We start from the raw sequence: 23771 nt of genomic DNA on the forward strand, positions 1-23771 counted from the left end.
TGACAAACAAGCAGAAAACGAAGATCCGTAGACAGAGAAATCATCCATAAACACCTCTACAACATCCTCAATCAGATCAGAGAAGATTGACATCATGCACCTTTGAATGGTGGCTGGAGCATTACATAGACCAAATGGCATCCTTCGATATGCAAAGGTACCATAGGGACATGTGAATGTCGTTTTCTCTTGATCATTGGGATGTATGGGAATTTGGAAAAATCCTGAGTAACCATCAAGAAAGCAATAGAATGGGTGATTTACAAGTCTCTCAAGCATCTGATCAATAAATGGTAATGAGAAATGATCCTTTCTAGATGCAGAGTTTAGTTTTTGGTAATCAATGCACATTCTATGACATGTGATGGTTCTTGCTGGTATCAATTCATCCTTGTCATTTTTAATCACCGTGATACCACCCTTCTTTGGTACAACATGCACAGGTGATACCCATTTAGAATCTGAGATGGGGTAAATAACACCAGCATCTAAGAGTTTAAGAATCTCTTTCTTTACAACATCCTTCAGGTTAGGATTTAACCTTCTTTAATGCTCGATAGAAGTCATTGATTCATCCTCAAGATGTATCATATGCATGCACAAAGAGGGAGTATTCCCTTGATGTCATCCAGTGAGTAACATATTGCTTTTCTAAATCTTTTAAGTGTTTTCAAAAGTTCAGATAGCTCAGTTTCAGTAAGTTCACTACTCACAATGACAGGATAAGTTTCATTAGGGCCAAAGAATGCATACCTTACACCATGGGGGAGAGGTTTAAGCTCCACTTTAGGTGCCTTAAGCTCACTCTAGTCATCTTGCTGGATGTTCTCTTGTTGAGTGACTAGGACTTCTTGGTGAATCATCTGTGGGAGCTCCTCGTACTGATCCTTACTGACAAACCTCTGGTGTGAATCCATCATCATCCCATAGGCAGTACTCTCCAGGTTTTCAATCACCTCAACCTCTCTCTCTATAGTCAAAGCATGCTGTAGAGGATCCTCTAGTGACAACTCTTCAAGGAGTTCATCAGCAAGGGCGTCCATCTCTTCAATGTAGAACACTTGCCCTTTAACTGTTGGCCTCCTCATTACCTCCTTGATGTCAAAATGGAGAATGTGCCCTTTACCCAAGTGGAGATCAATCTTGCCTTCTTTCACATTAACAATAGCTCCTTCTGTGGCTAAGAAAGGCCTTCCAAGAATTAAAGGATCTTGAGCTTCTTCACCCATCTCAAGCACCACAAAGTCTGTAGGGATCTCATAGATTCCAACCATCACGGGGAGGTCTTCCAAGATACCCACAGGGTACTTCACTGAACGATCAGCCAATACCAGAGAAAGTCTACACTTCTTGTACTGAGTGAAACCAAGCTTCTTAGCAACAAATAGAGGCATCAAGCTGACACTAGCTCCCAAATCGCACAGACATCTATCAAATACCATAGGTCCAAGAGCACAAGGTAATGTGAAGCATCCTGGATCTTCTAGCTTCTTTGGAACAACAAGCCTCTGGATGATGGCACTGCACTCATGAGTGAGAATCACCATGCCCTCCATCTCTTTCTTCTTTGCAGCTACATCATCTTTCAGGAACTTGCTGTATTGAGGAATCAGCATGAAAGCATCAATAATGGGCATTGTGACCTGGACTTCACTCATTTTCTTTTCAAATAGAGCTTTGTACTTCTCTAGCAGCTGCCTCTTGAATCGACCTGGGAATGGAAGCTTGGATTCATAGGCAGGAGGAACAAAAGAACTTTCACTTACTGGAGTAACAACTTCACCATCCTTAATTGTTTTCTTCTCTTCTCCAACCTTTCCTTTTCTTTTGGCTTCCACTATCTTCTCCAAAATCTCGTCATTGATCTTCTCATCAACAATCACCACTTCATCATCTATGTTGATGGCAACCCCCTCACTTTGTTTCTCAGCATCCTAGATGAGAGCTCTCTGAGGTAACTCCTTACCACTCCTGAGAGTGATATCTTTCATGGTTTCCTTGGGGTTTTGCTCAGATTTTCCAGGTAGAGAACCTTGTTGGCGATTTTGTTGAGTGTTCATGGCAGCAAACTGGTTCTCCAAAGCTCTGAACTTGTTGTTGAGCTCATTGTAGCTCCCATCAATCTTTGAGTGAAGGTTCTTCAACTCATAACCAACATGCTTCTCACTTCTTGTCTGAGACTCCAAGATTTGTTTCAGTAGGGCATCAGTGCTGCTGACTTGAGGAGTAGAGGTAGATGGATTAGATTGTTGTTGGGAAGAATGGCTGCCCTTATTGTTGAAACCAGGAGGAGAGTTTTGCTGAGGCTGATAGCTGCCTTGCTGATTGTTCCAAGGCTGATAACCACTCTGTTGGTTGTTGGAATAGGATTTCTGTTGGTAGTCGTTGTACTGAAAGTTGGGCTCTTTTTTTGTACCAGCTACCATTGTTGTTGATGAAACACAACTCTTCCTGACCTTCCAAACCCTCAACTTCATGGACAACAGCTGGTGTCTCTTGGCTTGGGTTACCAACAAAATGCAGCTGCTCTTGGATAGCTTTATCCGCAATGAGGATGTCTATCTTATCCTGTAGAGCCTTCAACTCCTTCCTCGTCTGCTTATCATCTGTTCTACTGCCTCTGTCGTGGTCTCCACTGTAGACTGCATCACTCTTAACCATGTTGTCAACCAGCTCCTCTGCATCTTCCTCAGTTCTCCCCAAGAAGAACCCATTGCTAGTTGTATCCAGTCTGGCCCTGTACTTAGGAAGAGCACCACGGTAGAATGTGCTCAGCAAACTCTCCTTAGAGAAACCATGGTGCGGGCATTGAGCTTGGTAGCCCTTGAATCTCTCCCAGGCTTCACTGAAGCCTTCCAAGTTCTTCTTTTGAAAACTGGAAATCTCATTTCTCAGCTTAGCAGTTCTTGAAGTAGAGAAGAACTTCTCCAAGAAAGCTTTCTTGCAGTCATCCCAAGTGGTGATAGAGTCTCTGGGTAGAGACTTCTCCCACTGACGTGCCTTATCCCCCAAAGAGAAAGGGAATAGCTTGAGCTTTAAGGCATCTTCGGACACACCATTGGTTTTTGACAACCCACAGTAGCTGTCAAACCTGTCCAAGTGATCAAATGGATCCTCTAGAGCCAAGCCATGATACTTGTTGTTCTCAATCACATTGAGGAGTCCTGATTTGATCTCAAAGTTGTTGGCTGCTACAGCTGGTGCTCGGATTCCTAATCTATGACCATGAATGTTGGGGCAGTCGTAAGTGCCAATGGGTCGAGCTGCTCGCTGTTGGTTTGCTGGAGCATTGTTATTAGCGCCATTGACGCCCGCATCATGCTGAGGTATGTCTCCCATATCAGTGTTCAATCTCTGCAATTGAGCCTGTTGCTCTACTTCTCTTCTCTTTTTAGCACACTCTCTCTCTAAAGCTCTGATGTCTGCAGCTCGTGGAACTAGGTTTGATGAACCCCTTCTCCGCAAGTTCATACACCTGTAGATTAAAGGGAGGTGAAGAAGAATCAGTAACAAAAGAAAATAAAAATGACTTAGTCTCAAGCAATTGACTAAATTTCAATGTTGAAATCTACTCCGAATTTGGCGACGGCGCCAATTTGATGTTAGGAGTTTTCAAGGCTCCTAAGACAAATGATGTAGTATAAAATATTGTCGAACCAGTTCTGAGAGATATCAAAGCACCGAGAATGCAAGTGTTCACTTAATCTAAGTGCAACCAATGATTTAGATGGGTTTTCAACTATGACTAAAACTAAAAAGCAATAACTGAATGATACTTTCTTGACTATGAGAAAAGAGAACTCATGGGTATAGGGATTAGACCTTGGGTGATCAAGTTTTGAACTAAGGATGGCAAACGATCAATCAAACTATCAATCTTAAGCTTAGACACAATCCTAAACAAACTCTATGTCTAGATGAATGTTCATTTACTAACACATTTCAAACATCAAATGTCTTTGGTTGAATAATATGAAAGCAATCATTACTAACAAGTCTAATGGCTATCTTAGCACCTCTAACAACAAATGTCTTTGGCAAAGTATGCTAAAAGCTTAGAAGAGTTGTCTCGGGCATTTCCTCGAACACCTTTCGGGTGGAAAATGCCTAAGGATCAACTTCTGAGAGGCCAACTCAGAGGATGCATTATGAATACTCTACTAGCAAGGAAATAGGAATGATCTACACTAAAACATCCTAGCTCTAACCTAATCACCCTTAATCTCCCTAACCCATGAATTCAAAAGGTGATTACTCACTAATTTCTATGATTCCTCTTAAACCCATGTTGGATTTCAGATTAATCATGTAGAGAAATACATAAAAATAGATATAAGAACACAAAATTGCAATAACAAACTGATCAATTGATTCAAAGAGATGACTTTCCAAAGGTTTTTGGTGATTTTCTTAAGAACAAAAGATAATCTCCTCCTGGTGGCTTACAGAGTATTAAAACATAGGTTTAGAAAATAACAACGTGCATCATGAAATGACAAAAAGGCCCTTGAGAAAACATGAATTCGAGCAAATAGGTGACGCGCAGCGACCTCGGGTGGTCGCTCCAGCACGTCGCTCCGGCTTTCGGGAGCGACCCAAGGGGGTCGCTCTGGCTCCAGTTTTGAGCTCTGTTTCGTCAAAAGAGCGAGCGACTTTAGGATGTCGCTCCAACGAGGTCGCTCTGAGAGGTAAGGCACAGCGACTTTACGGCATCGCTCCAGTGAGGTCGCTCCAGTACGCTGCTCGTCCGATGATCACTTTAAACACTTCTTTTGAACTCCAAATGCACCCAAATGTCTCCAAGAACTCCATGTGGTACTCCAATACCTGATAAGGACTCATGTATGCAAAATGCAACCTAAACATGGCAAAATCCTAATCTATATGATCAAAATGCACATGGGTGGATGGATAAAACAATGGAAATATGCAAGATATCACTTATCTCCCTCCTTACTCTGTCTCGAGCTAGTAAGTAGTCTTCTAACATTGGTGATTCATCAGTCTCCTCTTCTTCTGATTAATTCTTGTATCACCCATATGAGTCTGACGAATCAAGAACTCCACCAGTCGCTAGCTGCCTTTCTTCAGAGTTTACTTCAAGCTCCACCACTCCATCAGTCTGATCAATATCAATGATCTCAACACTCTTCCTCGTCACCATCTTATACAAAATGTCTTCTCTGGAAACTACATTTCTACTTATGATACATCTTTCCTCTTCTAGAATCCAAATCATGTAGCCTTTCACTCCTATAGGATATCCAATGAAAATACTTTTCGTAGCCCTTGGATTCAACTTTCCATCATCAGTATGCACATAAGCAACACACCCAAATCTTTTCAGATAAGAATAATCTAATCCATCTATTTTATACCAAACAGCATCTGGTATTTTATTTCCAATGGCACTTGATGGTGACTTGTTAATCAGAAGAACAACAGTAGTTCCAGCTTCAGCCCAAAACTCTTTAAGGAAACCAGACTCACCAACAAGCTACGAACCTTATCCATGATTGACCTATTCATCCTCTCTGCAACACCATTTTGTTGCAGAGTATATGCAATCGTCTTGTGTCTCACAATTCCATTCTCTCTACACATTGTAAAACTGGAAATTGTAAAACTCCAGACCATCGTCTGATCTTAGCTTCTTGATTTTCTTCCCAGTCTGATTCTCAACTATGATTTTCCATTCATCAAACTTCTGGAAAGCTTCATCTTTCCCTTTGATAAAATCAATCCATACTTTTCTGCTATGATCATCAATGATACGAGAAAGTACTGACACCTTCCATGAGACTTTGGCACATAAGACGATCCCCATAAATCAGTATGTATGTAGTCCAGAGTACTCACAGAAGTATGCTTTCCTTTTGGAAACTTGAGCCTATGAGACTTGCCAAAGATACAGTCTTCACAAAACTTGAGAGATGACACTTCCTTACAGTTCATCAGTCCTCTTTTAACCAAGACATCTAGTCCTCGCTGACACATATGAGCCATTCTACTGTGCCACAACCTTGTTTCATCCTCCTTCACTACACTGGTGCAAGCACTACTAACCGTAGACTTTCCTTTTTCACATAAGAAATAAAGAGTTTCCTGACGTCTTCCTTGTAACACCACTCTCTCATCCTTTGTGATCTTTAAAACACCATCGCTTGAACTGTATCTACATCCCAATGCTTCCATAGTTCCAAGAGATATCAAATTCCTTTTCATCTCATGAATATATCTCACCTTGGTAAGGATTACCACAAAGTTGTCTTCATTAGTAATCTTGACTGAACCGAGACCCATTACTCTTAAAACCGTATCATTGTCCATTTTAACAGTATTGTCAGTCACAAATTCATCAAGTTCAATGAAGCTATCTTTCCTCCAAGTTATGTGAAAAGAACATCATGAGTCAATAACCCACAAAGTTTCTAGATCCGAATCAGTCATGTTCAGAGCTTCACCAACATACAACATATCAACTCAAACAGCGTCGTTTCCATTAACCATTGCAGTCTCGCCATGTTGATAGCTCCCTCGGCCATTATCATTTCCTTGTTTTGGACACTGCATCTTGAAGTGTCCTTGTTCTCCACAAGACCAACAAACCTTCTTTGGTTTATTCTTCTCCTTCCCATACTTATTCTTTCCTTCAGAACCTTGAGACTTGCCTTCATATTTTGAACCCTTTGAGTTTCTTTTCCCCTTAACAAATAAAGCTTCTGAACTCTTCTTTCGAGACTTCACCTGGAACTCAGATTCAAGTTCTTTCGACTTTATAGCAGTCACCACATCTGTTAACGTAAGTGATGACTTACTATATCTCAAAGTATCCTTCAAACCATCAAACTGACGAGGACGAGCCATTAACAACATCACTGTCTGGTCTTCATCAGAAATCAACACATCCACATTCCCAAGATCAGCTATAATCTTCAAGAACTCATCCACATTCATGTCTATCGACTGAGTCGAACTCATAGCATAACCATACAGCTTCTGCTTTAGATGAATTCTACTCTACAGAGACTTTGACATGTAAAAGATTATCCAAAACCTGAAACATTCCCTTCACAGTCTTCTCTTTTATGATCATACGAAGAACATGATCAGAGACACTCAGTATGATCGTACTCCTGGCTCTCTGTTGTTTGTCAAGAAGCGACTTCTTCGTTGCATCAGTCCCAGCCTCATTGATCACATGATGAAGACCTTCTTTCTTCTTCACTGAAACGACTGCTTCAGTGTTGATCGCATCAACCAATCCCATGATTTCAAGATGAGCCTCCTTCCACAACACATTAATTTTCAAATCAGAATTTGAAAGAGAAGAAAAATTATTTTGTTGTTTTGGTGCAGGAGAAGTGTTGGTATTTTCCTTCTTTTTGAGTTGCCGGATAGCATGAATTGCCTTATGCAACATCTTCTCCAAGCTGACATAAGTCTGAAGCTCATTCTGATCAAACACAATACGGTTGCTTCTCTTGGCTTTGGAGAAGGGACGATCACCACTTCTGAGCCACTTCTCATCGTCACCGAACCTGTTTTGTCTTTTCCTTTGGTTTCTTTGTTTCTCCACAAAATCAAACCCATTAGAAGAAAAATGTTTCTTATTTCTAAAAATCATTTGCTCTTTTTCTAACACGGTTTTAAAAGGAAAATAAACGTTTTTTTGTGGTTTTGATTTCTTGAGAAGTCCTAACATCCTGAAAACACTTAACAAAACAGTTAGCAAATAAAAATCCTCACACTCTCAAAGTGTTTACCTCACGATTTTTAGGTGATCACTCAGAGTTCTTTCCACTGGTTCAAAGAATGATAGAAAGTCAAAATTCAGCAATCAAAACCCAAAACAAACTTTTGTGGGAAAAAGAAAAGAGAAAGAAAGATGAAGATAATTTTGATATGGATCCGCCTTAACTATCCTAAGGTTGGGTTTCTCTTCAGCCAGCAGGGATTCTCTTCCACCACTCCCCCTGGATTTCTCTTCAGAAGTGATTCAAGCCAAAACTTTTACTCTTTTTTTTGTTGTTTTTTTTTTATTTTTAATAACCGGCGATCACAAGGAAGTAAAGGAACAGCCCGGATTCAACAAGAAATAAAAAAAAGAAAATCGTTGAGAGATGAGAAGATGAAAATATGAAATGAAAACAAACCAGCCAAAGTGGCTCTGATACCACTTGATGTGCCCTAAGGAACGAACACTCGACCGGTAAGGAAAGATATGGACTTGATCCGAAAGGAACGAGAACTGATGGATGAACGGTAACACAAAGGGTTGCGGATGGCCCAATGATACTACCAGGGTGCTTGATTGTTGCCTGATATGACTCACAGGTCCGACAAGGAAGCAAACTCGATCTGTTGCCGGATGTGACGCACCGGTCCAACAAGAAAGAGGCGTTTAACTTGGAGCTAACCACACCAAGAAAACTCAAAATGTTCTAAACAAAGAACAAAGAGTATAAACTCAAAAGAAGAAGGAAAAATTGATTGTATTACTTCATGAAAGGGATTACATATTTATAGTACTTGTGGTCAAAGAAAGACATAAAGAAATGCGGAAAAACATATCTAGGAAATAACAAAGATTGACTAGAAAATAATAAAGATAGTCAAAGACTCCATTTCTCATGCGATCTGGTATTAAAGATAGTCGAAGACTCCATTTCCCATGCGATCTGGTCAAGATGACCCTTTGCCTACTATCCAGGTTCATCCGAACCAATCTGGTCCATGGCGGTAAGACGCAGGACGTGGGTTCTACGATCAGAGGTGCATCACCAGTCCAGTCCGACAACGCGCAGGGGAAAACGTCCGGGCATAATCCTGACGAACCCACTCCTGCGCCAACACGGAAAAATCCGGGAGATCTTCCCCCTATCATGGAAGACGAGGAAGAAGGAGAAGTTGAACGTGTCGATTCTAGCAGTCAGTCCGAAACAACGGACGAAGACGCAGATGTAAATCCGCGTCGAGCAAGATGTCGTGCGGCTAAAGATGATTCCCAGTTCGATAATCCTATGACCGAAGAGGAAGAAGCTATCTTTTGGGACGAACATGAAGAACTGGCCGAGGAGCAGACTCGGAACACTCGCAGCAAACAAAGACAAAATCGGAAACCGGCTAGCGAGAAATCCCAGATCCGTGATCTTCGCGATCACCTCAGGAAAACGGCTGCAGAAGTCAGAGCGGTGAAATCTCAGATTCACCGCGCTACTAGCACCGCGCCCGAAATCGATCTGCTACTCGAGGAATCTCGAAAAACGCCCTTTACTACCCACATCACCGGAACTAGGGTTTCGGACCCCGGAAAGATCAAGGTAAGGCCTTACGACAGCACGACCGATCCAAGGGCACACCTGCAGGCTTTCCAGATAGCGATGGGGAGAGCCAAATTCAGAGAAAGAGAAAGGGATGCCGGCGAATGCCGCCTCTTCGTCGAAAACCTCCAAGAAGCAGCGCTCGAATGGTTCTCTCGCTTGAAGCGAAACTCCATCGGAAGCTTTCGCCAACTCGCCTCGGAATTTCTCAAGCAGTACTCTATGTTCATCAACTGAGAAACCTTCGATGTCGATCTCTGGAGCATGTTCCAGGGAGAGGGTGAAGCTCTCCGCGACCTCATAAAATGATTTAAGATCATCATGGCCAGAGTCAGTGGAATAAGCGACAAAGTAGCGGTAGATGCACTCCGTAAAACGCTCTGTTACAAGTCAAAATTCAGGAAGTGGATAACCTTGGACAAGCCGCGTATGATTCAGGACGCGCTCCATAAGGCCACAGACTACATAATCATCGAAGAGGAGAACTAGCCGAAGTAACTAGCCGAAGTAACTAGTGTGAAAGACCTCATCCGCGATTCAGACTGCCCTCCGAGAAACGATAAGGCCCCTCAAACAAAGAAATCTCTCCAAAGGAACCAACCAGGAGAAAAGCGTGGAAGAAGACAAGACGCGAAAGACAACGATAATAGCCGCCGCCAGGTCAACATGATCATCGGAGGATCACAGTACCGGAGCGATACCATCTATGCCATCAAAAGCTTACGAGCGCAACGCTGAGACGAGCGTGAATTTGCTAACCTGGTTCGCACCTAGTGACTTCCCGAAAGGAGCAATCACTTTCGATGAATAAGAGGCCGGCGAGATCGATCAGCCCCACTGCGATCCGCACGTAATCGATATCGTGATAAGAGACCTCGAGGTCGCGAGAGTTCTCATCGGCACAGGTAGCACGGTCAATGTCATCTTCCGCGATACCCTTAAAAGGATGAACGTTGAGCTAGGAGAAGTCATACCATCCCCCAAACCGCTAATCGGTTTCGAAGGCACAACATCTATGAATCTCGGGTCGATCAAGCTGCCCGTTGTGGCAAAAGATGTAACAAAGATCGTCGATTTCGCAGTTGTTGACCACCTAACCATCTACAACGTTATCATGGGCACACCTTGGCTGAACGATATGAAAGCAGTCCCGTTGACTTATCACTTAGGCATCAAATTCCAGACTCATAATGGAATTGCCACAATCTGGGGATCCCAGACACAGTCGAGACGCTGCTTCTTGGCCGAACACAAACTACGACAAATTGTGGGAACCAAAATTCACACTGTCGATTTCCATCTAAATTAGGAAACTAGGAAAACCATAATTTCCCAAAGGTCCCAGATATCTGTTAATACCACACGCTAAGCAATCATAACACGAGATAACAACGACAAAGTATAAAAATCGTAAAAAGAGAGCAAACAGAAGTCTTATTCCGAATTTGCGTATGAGCGTTTACAACAAGGTATAAGCCTGGGCTCGAGAGCTGTCGGCGAGATTCCTAGTTCTAGCAACTCTAAGACGGCTAAACCTAATTGAGTCGCAGCTCGAAATAACAAAAACAGAAAGTTGCCTAATTGCTCTAAGTGCTAAGTTTGCTCTGAAAAAGTCTCTCTCCATGCCTCTCGCCTAGGACTCCTTATATACTCGCTCCAAGGTTGGTTTACGCTTTTACTCTTCTGCCCTAAAGTCGTCATAGCATAAAATGTAGATATTCCATTTTTTCCAATCTTCGTAATTATCTTCAAAATTTAGTGTTTATCCGCGGAAACTTGAAATTTATCCTTCCTTGAGCGCCAAGCGTAAACCGTCTTACGGTTTACGGGCTTTTGGTTAAGAAATCGTAAGATGGGCCTCGAGTCGTGTCTTAGGTCCCTTTGGGCCGTCTTCTGACTCGAAACGTTTATTACGACTTCTTTCGATAAAGAACGAACTTTCCGCGGTTTTTACCGCAAAGTTTGATCGATGACTTAGAATGGCGGAAAACATGACATGAGTTCGCTACTGTCTTCGGGAGATAGCATTGAAGGATAGACGAGAATGCATGGACTGGTGTCGTATCGATGTTTCGGAAGAGCTCGGTCACTACGTAGCGACCGAGCAGGACGGACGCTCGGTCGCTACGTAGCGACCGAGCTTGGCTCGAATTTGGTCGCTACGTAGCGACCAAGCGGGATGTGCGCTCGGTCGCTACGTAGCGACCGAGCAGTGTGCATGCTTGGTCGCTGCGTAGCGATCGTGCTTGGCTTGTCTGTGGTCCAATTGCCATACTCGAGCTCGTCTGTGGCTTGTTTTAGATACGTGTCTGTTGCCTTGGGTCAGCCGGTATTTGATTCAATCGAGATTTGAACACGATTTTACCGCGAGATTCTTCGTAAAGATTTCTTTACGAAGATTTCTTTTCGTAAAAACGTTCATGCTGATTTTTACGGACTTTCAGACATTGATTCCGTCGTGACCGATTTTGACCCCAACAGTTAGCCCCCCAGCTCGTTAGAACCATGAGCTTCTAGCGTGAGGTTCTAGCGAATGGCTTGGCAAGTTAGGCAAGTTAGGTGAGTTAGGCGGAATTAATGGTTTAAAAGGTCCGTGGTAAGTGGTCTTCTTGCTCTTCTAAAAGTAGAATGCGATAAGATTGGGGCTGTGCCTTATGACGGCTGCCTACATACCCTTGTTGAAGGGATCAAGCCTTTCGTAGTTTGTCTTGGAGTTAAGGTTCTGATGACTAGTTTTCCAGTGAGACCTTTATGGTCTAGTCTTTATGTAGCGGTTATAAGGCGTGTTGCTGCCGATGGCATTTTGTATGGGAGTAGAAGGAAGACTACGAGTTGTCACCTCGTAATCTAACTTTGTGTGAACTGCTATATCCGTAATCTGTTTCGAGAGTTTTCTGCAGTGTGTTAACTTGCGGAATTTCTGAAGATTCTCGAATATTGGCAAAGAGACAAAATTTGGGATCCTGTATCAGGGTGTTTGATACTATGCCCCGAGATGTTAAAGACCAGTGCGCTGGGTTTAGGGCAAGACCTAAGTTTACTCCTGGTTTTATAGGGTGCGATGACTAATTCGACTTACGTATCCCGTTTCAGTTTTATCATGATTCCATACCGATTTAAAGTCCGCGATAGGTTCTCGGCTTATACGACTTGTATGGTTGGAACCGAGCATCTCTCCAAGGATAATTTTTAAGCCTCCTGGAAGTGCTGACCAAAAATTTTGGGTTTATTTTATAGCGCTATTATCCTTGTGTCGGATGTACGAGAGTCATCTCTACGAGATGGCTAAGTCTGTTTAGGACGTTAAGAGTTTGTTGTGATCAGCAACAAACTTAACGGTAAAAATTTACCATTTTGAGTCTTCGCGAAGAATATTTTTTGAGACGATGTTAGTGCGTATGACTGTCTGGTCTTCCATGAAGGTGTTTTATCGAGGAAGGAAATTTCGTCGAAGAACTAATCTTCAGGCGTCTGCGACGTCTCGCGATGCTGAAGATTTGTTATTCTTTCGTATGCCACGTTTCGTGCTTGAAATGTTGGCGGGCTTGAAGATACTTCGTGATGTTGCAAGGGTTTAGTCTTAGCCCTGCGTTTGAGAAACATTCTGGTTTGACTACGAATGTTCGCAGCCAAAATTGTTGTTCATGTTGCGATCGAGGAATTATGACTGAGGTGTCGTGTAAATTTGTCCATGGGAACAAGCGTTTTCCTTCATAGTGCTTTGTGAAGTGTTGGCCTTCTGAGATCTAGTTCGTGCATTTTTTTAGGATGTTTCGTATAGCTATAGGAGCTTTGTTACGAATTTCTCCTTACATGCTGCGTATTATTGTTAAACCGTTGCGGGCTTAAAGTGAATTGTGGAGCGTATTGAACTTGGTCAATTTTCGAAAAGTTTAGATTTTCCGTTAACCGTTTAGTTGTTACGACTTAGTTTCGTTACGAATAATTTATCATATGATTTCCGACTGTGGGCTATACGATAATTTATCATATCATATAACCGGTTTTACGAAGGTTGTAAATCAGTGATATGTATACATATGTAAAAGTAGCGTTGTTTCTGCGGGTTTTACGAGGAACGTTTCTGCTGTGATTTTGATCTTCGGCGAAAGTTGCTTGGAGTTACTCTGGAGTGTTACCGAAGTTTATTTCAATACGATCTAGTCGCAGAACGTTTTTCATAGGTTTTTTGAGAGGATTTTCGTGACACATTCGTTTCTTGAACGAATTGGTCAACCAGAGGTGGATCTAGCTAACCATCGGGAGGAAAGTGCTCCTTTTAATGTGCATGATGCTACATCTATTCTCGAGTTTTCTTCGTCGCAAATGTTTTCGATGCTTTTCCATGACTTGCTTGGTTCAACGGAAACTGAAAGAATTGCTTTGGTGATTTTCTCGTAGAAATTTTAAAACAAAACTGGCTTTCTAAAGCCGGAAAGGGCTTCAATACATTGGCTAATCTTCGAGTTTCAGTTTGATATTGGTACAGGTTTTCTGTATGCATGATTGCGACAAAAAATGATGTATAGTCTTTGAGATTTATGTTCATGATCGTCTGGATATGTTGCTAGCGTTTAGACGAATATTAGATTGTCGTTTGCCTATTCTTGACGATTTGCAGAAGTTTTTGAAGTTTGAGACTATACGAGTATAGTATACATACCTACTCCCTCTTTTTTTTTTTATGAAAGAAAATGGTTGAACCGATACTTTGAAGGGTTGTGTACGTTTCTTCTTCTGAGGTTTGGAATAATCGATAATTCGGAACGATTTATAGACGATGCTTGGATTGTGATTTGGTTGTTTCCACGTTGACGACTTGGAATATGTCGGTTCCGAGAAAATTTCCGTAAACGAATCAGTTTTAAGACGACGTTCATGTCTCTAGTTTTTTCTCTCTTTAAGCGAGCTTGATATGCGTGGCGATCGTTTCTCGATTTTCGGAGAGTTTAGATCGGTTTGCAAGATCTGGATGCACAATTATGGAACAATATATCAAGACAGGAAAAATCGCTTAAAACTTAGTTCGCTAGACTATCCGCCTAGGTTTTACATTCCTAAGGTTCTATAGCCGCCTCAAAGTAATTTCCTACGAAAATTCCAAGTCTGATTTCAAAAATTTCAAGTCGGAAATACCTTAGTTCTCTCGAAGATGCAGTTTTGTCTCTTCTCAGTTTTGCTTGCTCATTTCCCTTTCCTCTTCTCGTGTATGTTCGCCATTTCCGATATTAGTGTTTATCCTTTGAAACTTGACATTTATCTTCCGAAGTTGACTGTTATCTTCTCCTTAGATACAAAGTCAATTTTTGTAAAAAGGTTCAACGTAATCGTATAGTTGAGGCGGCTACGGTGTTAAGTTAACCGTTGCGTTTTTTACGATTAATCTGAATCCATGCAAGAAAACAAGTCTTTGCGGTTTTTTTTTTTTTTGTCGTAAAGTTTCAATGGTAACTCCGACCGAAACATGAGACGTTTCGATCGAGATTTGAAGGAGAACACAAAGCTGGAGGTAAGGGCGAGTAGGATAAAGCGAAGGAGTTTAGACGAGTCTTACTTGTTTTTGTCGTAAAATCTCAACTGAAACTCCGATTGAAACGAAACGAAAAGCGTTTCGATCGGGATTCAAAAGAGAACACAAAGGAGGAGCTTTTTGAGGTCTGACAGGTCGCAATGTAGCGAGCTGGGGGTCTGACAGGTCGCTATGTAGCGAGTGAAAGTAAGCCAAGAAGAGTCCTACTTGTTTTCGTCGTAAAATCTCAACGGAAACTCCGATTGAGACGAAACAAAAAGCGTTTCGATGAGGATTTAAAAGAGAACCCAAAGGAGGACCTTTCTGAGGCCTTACAGGTCGCTCTGTACAAAGTGAAGGTCTGACAGGTCGCTACGTAGCGAGTGGAAGCAAGCCGAGAAGAGTCCTACTTGTTTTCGTCGTAAAATCTCAACGGAAACTCCGATTGAGACGAAACGAAAAGCGTTTCGATGAGGATTCAAAATAGAACCCAAAGGAGGACCTTTCTGAGGCCTTACAGGTCGCTACATAGCGAGTGAAGGTCTGACAGGTCGCTACGTAGCGAGTGGCTGCAAGCCAAGAAGAGTCCTACTTCTTTTCGTCGTAAAATCTCAACGGAAACTCCGATTGAGACAAAAAAAGCGTTTCGATGAGGATTCAAAAGAGAACCCAAAGGAGGACCTTTCTGAGGCCTTACAGGTTGCTACGTAGCGAGTGAGGGTCTAACAGGTCGCTACGTAGCGAGTGGAAGCGACCAAAGAAGAGTCCTACTTGTTTTCGTCGTAAAATCTCAACGGAAACTCCGATTGAGACGAAACGAAAAGCGTTTCGATGAGGATTCAAAATAGAACCCAAATGAGGACCTTTCTGAGGCCTTACTGGTCGCTACGTAACGAGTGAAGGTCTGACAGGTCGCTACGTAGCGAGTGGAAGCGAGCCAAGAAGAGTCCTACTTGTTTTCGTCGTAAAATCTCAACGGAAACTGCGATTGAGACTAAACGAAAAGCGTTTCGATGAGGATTCAAAAGAAAACCCAAAGGAGGACCTTTCTGAGGCCTTACAGGTCGCTATGTAGCGAGTGAAGGTCTAACAGGTCGCTACGTAGCGAGTGGAAGCGAGCAAAGAAGAGTCCTACTTGTTTTCGTCGTAAAATCTCAACGGAAACTCCGATTGAGACGAAACGAAAAGCGTTTCGATGAGGATTCAAAATAGAACCCAAAGGAGGACCTTTCTGAGGCCTTACCGGTCGCTACGTAACAAGTGAAGGTCTGACAGGTCGCTACGTAGCGAGTGGAAGTGAGCCAAGAAGAGTCCTACTTGTTTTCGTCGTAAAATCTCAACGGAAACTGCGATTGAGACTAAACGAAAAGCGTTTCGATGAGGATTCAAAAGAGAACCCAAATGAGGACCTTTCTGAGGCCTTACCGGTCACTACGTAGCGAGTGAAGGTCTGACAGGTCGCTACGTAGCGAGTGGAAACGAGGCGAGCCAAGAAGAGTCCTACTTGTTTACGTTGTAAAATCTCAACGGAAACTCCGATTGAAACGAAACGAAAAGCATTTCGATATGGATTCAAAATAGAACCCAACGGAGGATCTTTCTTAGGCCTTACAGGTAGCTACGTAGCGACCGAGCAGTGTGCCTGCTCGGTTGCTACGTAGCGACCGAGCAGTGTGCATGTTCGGTCCCTACGTAGCAACCGAGCACGTACACTGCTCGGTCGCCTCGGTCGCTACGTTGCGACCACGAGCAGTGTGCTTGCTCAGTCGCTACGTAGCGACCGAGCAGTGTGCGTGCTCGGTCGCTACGTAGCGACCGAGCAGTGTGCGTGCTCGGTCGCTACGTAGCGACCGAGCAGTGTGCGTGTTCGGTCGCTACGTAGCGTCGAGCAGTGTGCGAGCTCGGTCGCTACATAGCGACCGAGCCGTGTGCGTGCTCAGTCGCTACGTAGCGATCGAGCAGTGTGCGTGCTCGGTCGCGTCGTAGCGACGAAGCTGTGTAATCGATTTGTTGCATTTCCTTTTTCTACGATTAACCTAGGGGTTTTTCAGCTGTTTTTGGGAGAAAGAGTTTTACCCTTCCGAAATGTTTTTGGAAAACGTGTTTTGGTATAACCCTTACGCATTGATAAGATTTATCGTTTCCCTTCATTTTCAGAAAGAGAAATCGCGAGCTCGTTTCATTGCATTTCCTGTGGCGAAAAGTCGCGGCAATGTTTTCGATTTTCTCAAGAACTGTGGCGTTTGTGTAGGCGTTGGCCATAGGCGCAGTGGCGGCTGGAGTTGTCTTACCAGCCTTATTGCAAACTGCGATTTTGTCTTTCGTATTTCCAGACATTGTTTTGATCAAGTGTTTTGTGGCTGAGAGTTAGATTGATCCGTACCCCCCCCTCATTCTAGCACCAAACTAGGAAAACCCTAATTTCCCAGAGGTCCCGGATATCTGCTAATACCACACGCTAAGCAATCAGAACACGAGATAACAACGACAAAGTATAAAAATTGTAAAAAGAGAGAAAAGAGAAGTCTTATTCCGAATTTGCGCATGAGCGTTTACAACAAGGTATAAGCCTGGGCTCGAGAACTGTCGGCGAGATTCCTAGTTCTAGCAACCCTAAGACGGCTAAACCTAATTGAGTCGCAGCTCGAAATAACAAAAACGGAAAGTTGCCTAATTTCTCTAAGTGCTAAGTTTGCTCTGAAAAAGTCTCTCTCCATGCCTCTCGCCTAGGACTCCTTATATACTCGCTCCAAGGTTGGTTTACGCTTTTAGTCTTCTGCCCTTAAGCCGTTATAGCATAAAAAGGAGATATTCCATTTTTTTTCGATCTTCGTAATTATCTTCAAAATTTAGTGTTTATCCGCAGAACTTGACATTTATCCTTCCTTGCGCGCCAAGCGTAAACCGTCTTATGGTATATGGGCCTTTGGTTAAGAAATCGTAAGATGGACCTCGAGTCGTGTCGTAGGTCCCTTTGGGCCGTCTTCCGACTCGAAACGTTTATTACGACTTCGTTCGATAAAGAACAAACTTTCTGCGATTTTTACCGCAAAGTTTGATCGATGACTTAGAATGGCGGAAAACATGAACTGAGTTCTCTACTGTCTTCGGGAGATAGCATCGAAGGATAGAAAAAAATGCATGGACTGGTGTCGTATCGACGTTTCGGAAGAGATCGGTCGCTACGTAGCGACCGAGCGGGACGGACGCTCGGACGCTATGTAGTGACCGAGCTTGGCTCAAATTTGGTCGCTACGTAGCGACCAAGCGGGACGTGCGCTCGGTCGCTACGTAGCGACCGAGCAGAGTGCTTGCTTGGTCGCTGCGTAGGGATTGTGCTTGGCTTGTCCGTGGTCCAATTGCCATACTCGAGCTCGTCCGTGGCTGGTTTTAGATATGTGTCTGTTGCCTTGGGTCAGCCGGTATTTGATTCAATCGAGATTTGAACACGATTTTACCGCGAGATTCTTCGTAAATATTTCTTTACGAAGATTACTTTTCGTAAAAACGTTCATGCTGATTTTTACGGACTTTCAGACATTAATTCCGTCGTGAGCGATTTTGACCCCAACACAAATCACGACCGTCTGATATACCATGGATTTTACCCACTTTCAGCCATGGTATATGAGAGTTTTAAGATATTACTACTTTGTTTTGGAGTCTTTTTAGAGTATTTACAGGTTAATGTATGTTCTGGAGAAATATGGTGATTTTGGAACCTTTTGAGGTGCAGAACTGCACAGACGCGTCAGATATTTTTGGAACCTTTTGAGGTGGAGACCTTCCCACCGTTAGATTGAGACCAAAGTCTTACACAAGATAGAGCGTTGATTTATCTTTCCAATGCCACCGGTTTGAGATCAATCAGCATCTTGTAGCAGAGGTTATGCTCATTTTACTAAAGAGTGGTCAGTCTGCCTCACAAGAGGAAGTTGTCGAGGAGATGGAGGACTGTCGATCGATATCACAGCGTTGGTGTTGATCGACAGTGATGCCAGAATGTGGGCCGAGCATATTTTAGGATTGACTGAAGCCCAGAAGTAACCACAAATTACCAGAATGCCTTTGGACGACCTAAAACCCTATTTATGTTATTTCTAAGCCATTGTTAACGGCTACAAGCTCTTTAAGCTTTCTGTCATTCATTGTTCTAGGTTAGGAGAGAAGGGAGGAACTCCATCAGAGTCCTTCTGGAACTCCATTGGTTTTGGTTTTACATTATTTATGCTTTTCATCTATTCATCTATGATTTCTGTGACAAACTTCATGCCTGAATAGATCCATATGTTAGGTTAAGGGTTCAAATAGGTTATGAGGGATTAGCCCAAAATATAGAACTGCTAAGTTGTGATATTCATCATAGGATTGTTCTTACTGCTTGTGTTCTGGAGTCATGAACTAGAACCCTGATCTTAGAATCATTAGGCACAATTGCTAACACTTGGTCTTTTCTTTGAACTGAATTTTATTGAGGTAGGATTGCTAGAAACATACGAGAGTTGATTTAGGAACCCTAGTGAACACATATTCAACTCGATCATAAAGCTTGCTAGAAGCGATATCGATCGATGATCCGATAGATTAATCGATCGATATTGTGAAAGGTGTATTGATCGATATTTATATAGAATAATTGATCGACACTTTCTTGTGATCAATAAACAAGAGTTGAGATCCAAGATCTGGATATTAGACTGTCTATACAACAGAAGTTGTTAGATTTTTACTCCCAGTTGAGTTTTATAATATCTTGCAAGCAACAATTAGCCTCTATATCATTATAATCCTGATTATCTGAATAGAAACCATAGATCTTAGCAAACTATCCTTCCATCAAACAACTCTCTGCCAAGCTGAACAATTTTCTTGTTCAACTTGTTTACTACTTTATTTACTGCTTTGCTATCTTTATTTAGTGCTTTAAACCTATTAGCCTAGCTTAATCATATAACTATTAGATCTAGATGGTTCCCTAGCTCCTTGTGGATTTGATCCTTAAGTACTATAACTCGACCTCTTATTTGAGAGAGTATAAATCACTCCTTAGGGCAATTTGAGTGATATCAAATTTGGCGCCGTTGCCGGGGAGCTTTGATCGCCATTAGATCTTCTCTAGTTACATTTAGTCTAGGTTTTACTATTTTTCGAAAAACTGATAAATTTTGTTCTTTTGTTTCAGGTACATACATAAGAGTACCAGAATCAGCAAGGGAATAGAGCTCTTACTAGTGAGCCACTGGATTTGGAAAGCGTGATCCATAAGTCTAAGAGGGTGGTCGACACCCTCCAAGCAGCGATTGGCAGCGTAGAAATCCAAGCATCGATCGATACTATTCATCCCGCGTCGATCGATATTGTTCACCCGACGTCAATCGACACTGTTCATCAACCGTCGATCGACACTGTTCATCAACCGTCAATGGACATTGCTCATCAACCATCGATCGACATTGTTCATCCGCTATCGATCGACACTGTTCATCTGCCGTCTGACAACACTTGTGTGGAGGCAGAAAAGGTCGAAGTGCTTAGACTTAAGGTTGATGAGAATGGGATATTAAGAGATGAAAAAGATCGCCCTCACAACAGCACATGTCTATTGATTAATGCAGAGGGTGCTAAAATCCCTGATGTGATTGATGTTGCTCAGATAAACGACTTTGATATCGCGAATGGTATGATTAGGGAAGTGTGGACCCTTTCCGAGGTCTTCCTGACGAAGATCCAAGAAACCTTATCATGAAGCTTGAGGAGCTAACCTCTGCAAGCAAGCAGAATGAAGTATCCGTAGACCACATTATCTGCAAGATCTTCCCCTATTCTCTATCTGGAGATGCATTTAGCTGGTTCAGTCAGTTGCTGCCAAGGTCTTTAACGTGCTGGGAGGACATTAAGACCGCCTTCCTCAACAAATTTCTCTATGAAGCTACATCCACTCGACAGAAGGAGTTTGATGATATGTTGGACAAGATGATTAAAGGCCAGGAGACGGAATTGATGGTTGGTATAGTCTACAGTGAGCTTAATGAGGAATCTGAAACCATGAACACTCAGATCGAAAAGCCAGCCATTGAGATTCAGTGGACAGATGAGTTTGTGCGAAGAGAAGAAGCTGGCATTACTGACACGACCTCCACGTCTATTGACGGTATGACCTCAACGTCTACCGACAGCAGGACTTCAACGTCTACCTACGGCACGACCTCAACATCGACCGACGGCACGACCTCATCGTCAACCGACGACACGACCACAACGTCGACGGATGGCACGACCTCAACATCGATCGACAGTACCACCTCAACGTCTACCAACGTTACAACCTCAATGTCGATCGACAGTACGATCTCAACGTCTACCAACGGTACAACCTTAACATCGATCGACGATGTAGAAAAAGAGATCACCATGGAAGATTTCTTGGAGGTAGAAGAGTTCTTGGAGTTTGAGGATGGAGAAAAGCTTGAAGACTTGGATTCGAGTAGAGAAGTGACTATGGAAGACTTCTTAGAGCTGGAGGAATGGCGTGAGGATATGGATCAGAATTCGGAGAAGAAGCTTGATGACGATCACCATACTTCGAGAGGAGATCTGGAGAGTGGTCAATCACCATCTTGTAGCAGAAGTTATGCCCATTTTACTGAAGAGTGGTCAGTCTGCCTCGCAAGAGGAAGCTGTCGAGGAGATGAAGGACTGTTGATCAATATCACAGCGTTGTGGGCCGAGCATATTTTATGACCGACTGAAACCCAAAAGTAACCACAAATTACCAGAATGCCCTTGGACGACCTAAAACCTTATTAACATAATTGTTAACAGCTACACACTCTTTAAGCTTTATGTTATTCATTGTTCTAGGTTAGGATAGAAGGGAGGAACTCTATCGGTTTTGGTTTTATGTTATTTATGCTTTTCATCTATTCATCTATTATTTATGTGACAAACTTCATGCCTGAATAGATCCACCTGTTAGGTTTAGGGTTCAAATAGATTATGAGGGATTAGCCCAAAATATAGAACTGCTAAGTTGTGATATTCATCATAGGATTGTTCTTACTGCTTGTGTTCTAGAGTCATAAACTAGAACCCCGATCTTAGAATCATTAGGCACAATTGCTAACACTTGGTCTTTTCTTTTCTCTGAACTGAATTCTATTGAGCTAGGATTGCTAGAAACATACGAAATTTGATTTAGGAACCCTAGTGAACACATATTCAACCCGATCGTAAAGCTTGCTAGAAGCGATATCAATCGATGATCCAATAGGTTAATTGATCGATATTGTGAAAGTGTATCGATCGATATTCCTATAGAATAATCGATCGACACTTTCTTGTGATCAATAAACGAGAGTTGAGATCCAAGATCTGGATATTAGACTGTCTATACAACGAAAGTTGTTAGATTTGTACTCCCAGTTAAGTTCTATGATATCTTGCAAGCAACAATTAGCCTCTATGTCATTATAATCCTGATTACCTGAATAGAAACCCTAGATCTAGCAAACCATCCTTCCATCAAAGAACTCTTTGCCAAGCTGAACAATTGTCTTGTTCTACTTGTTTACTACTTTATTTTGCTATCTTTATTTAGTGCTTTGAACCTATTAGCCTAGCTTAATCAAATAACTATTAGATCTAATTGGTTCCCTAGCTCCTTGTGGAATCAATCCCTAAGTACTATAACTCGACCTCTTATTTGAGAGATTATAAATCACTCCTTAGGGTAATTTGAGTGATATCACCGTCTTGATTGTGAAACCCAAACGGGCAAAGCTAACTTAAACGTCCACTGAAAAAGCTTCGGAAGAAGATGGTCCAGAATCATCAACTCATGCAACGACAAAAGAACCGCCAATTTCCAAGCCCAACGTTTCCACCCAACCAGATGAAACAAACCCGATAAAATTCGTCGATCCTGCAACTAACGCGATTGATGCAATAGTCGAGTAAACACACTCGCACAAAAAACAGAACTACGAGATGGCTTGATCCCTTAAGAGGGTACATAGGCTGCTCGTCCAAGGACGAGTTCAGCTATCCCCCTTTCCAAAAGGAAGAGGGAGTGGGTACCTATACGTATACTCGTATATTCCCGCTTTTTGCCTTGTACTCCATATGTTTGAAACTTTTTCGGCAATAAAAATTCAATAACACCTCTCATATTTCGGAAAAACAGCTTGTTTTACTTTCGAAAAACGTCCAAGGACGAACAAAACGATTACATTACGAAACTAAAATGGAAACTCCCAACAAATCACCCCACACTTCAAATAAGGCACAGCTGCAATCAACAGATTCCATCGAATACAAAAATTTGTATCGGTCACACCATCGGTTCCGATCCCCGACCAACACACGAGACCCCGGTCTCAGATACTCAAAATACCACTAACAGTATGTTGTTGAAAAAATAAGCGAGACGTCGCCTAGATCTTCAAAAATATGTTCTCAGTCCATTCGCGACTATAAATCACAAACGCTCGTCGACTGGCCCACCGAGCACATTAGCCGTCCTAAACAAACACATTTAGATACATCCTAAGAAAAGATCCTCTTACATCCGACTAGGATAAAATAGCACGCTATAAAAGAAATCCGAAATATTGGTCAACACTTTCGGGAGACTTAAAAATTGTCCTGGAAGAGTGCTCGATTCCTACCATACAAGTCGTATAAACCGAGAACATATCGCGGACTTTAAAGCGGGATGGAGTCAGGTTAAAATCGCAACAGGCTGAACGACAGCCGATTAGTCATCACAAAATCCTTCAACAGAGAGTAAACCTAGGTCTTACCCTAAACCCAGCACACTGGTCTCTAGCGTCTCGAGGCATGATATCAAAAAGATACGAGATCCTGAAAGCATGTCTCTTCGTCCATATCCCAAAAACACGCTCAAACCTTCTTTGAGCAACCGGTTTGACGATCTACCA

The 23771-nt window shown here is 42.5% G+C and overlaps 1 protein-coding gene and 1 non-coding gene across 2 annotated transcripts; both read left to right on the top strand.

Moving 5' to 3' along the window:
* The first annotated feature begins 2791 nt into the window (after positions 1 to 2791).
* Positions 2792 to 2898, top strand: LOC117133127. Its single transcript, XR_004456968.1, has one exon. It is a non-coding gene; the product is annotated as a small nucleolar RNA R71 (small nucleolar RNA).
* Positions 2899 to 20574: 17676 nt separating this feature from the next.
* Positions 20575 to 21698, top strand: LOC117132700 (cell wall integrity and stress response component 3-like). The gene is made up of 2 exons (XM_033287516.1): positions 20575 to 21460; positions 21694 to 21698. The coding sequence occupies exons 1-2, from the start codon at positions 20575 to 20577 to the stop codon at positions 21696 to 21698; spliced, it is 891 nt and encodes a 296-aa protein (XP_033143407.1).
* The last annotated feature ends 2073 nt before the right edge of the window (positions 21699 to 23771 follow it).

Source organism: Brassica rapa, chromosome A03, assembly GCF_000309985.2.
Source record: "Brassica rapa cultivar Chiifu-401-42 chromosome A03, CAAS_Brap_v3.01, whole genome shotgun sequence".
Lineage (NCBI taxonomy): Eukaryota > Viridiplantae > Streptophyta > Magnoliopsida > Brassicales > Brassicaceae > Brassica > Brassica rapa.

Excerpts from the sequence above, each read along its gene's own strand:
- LOC117132700 (XM_033287516.1), top strand. The coding sequence starts at position 20,575 with ATGAAGCTTGAGGAGCTAACCTCTGCAAGCAAGCAGAATGAAGTATCC.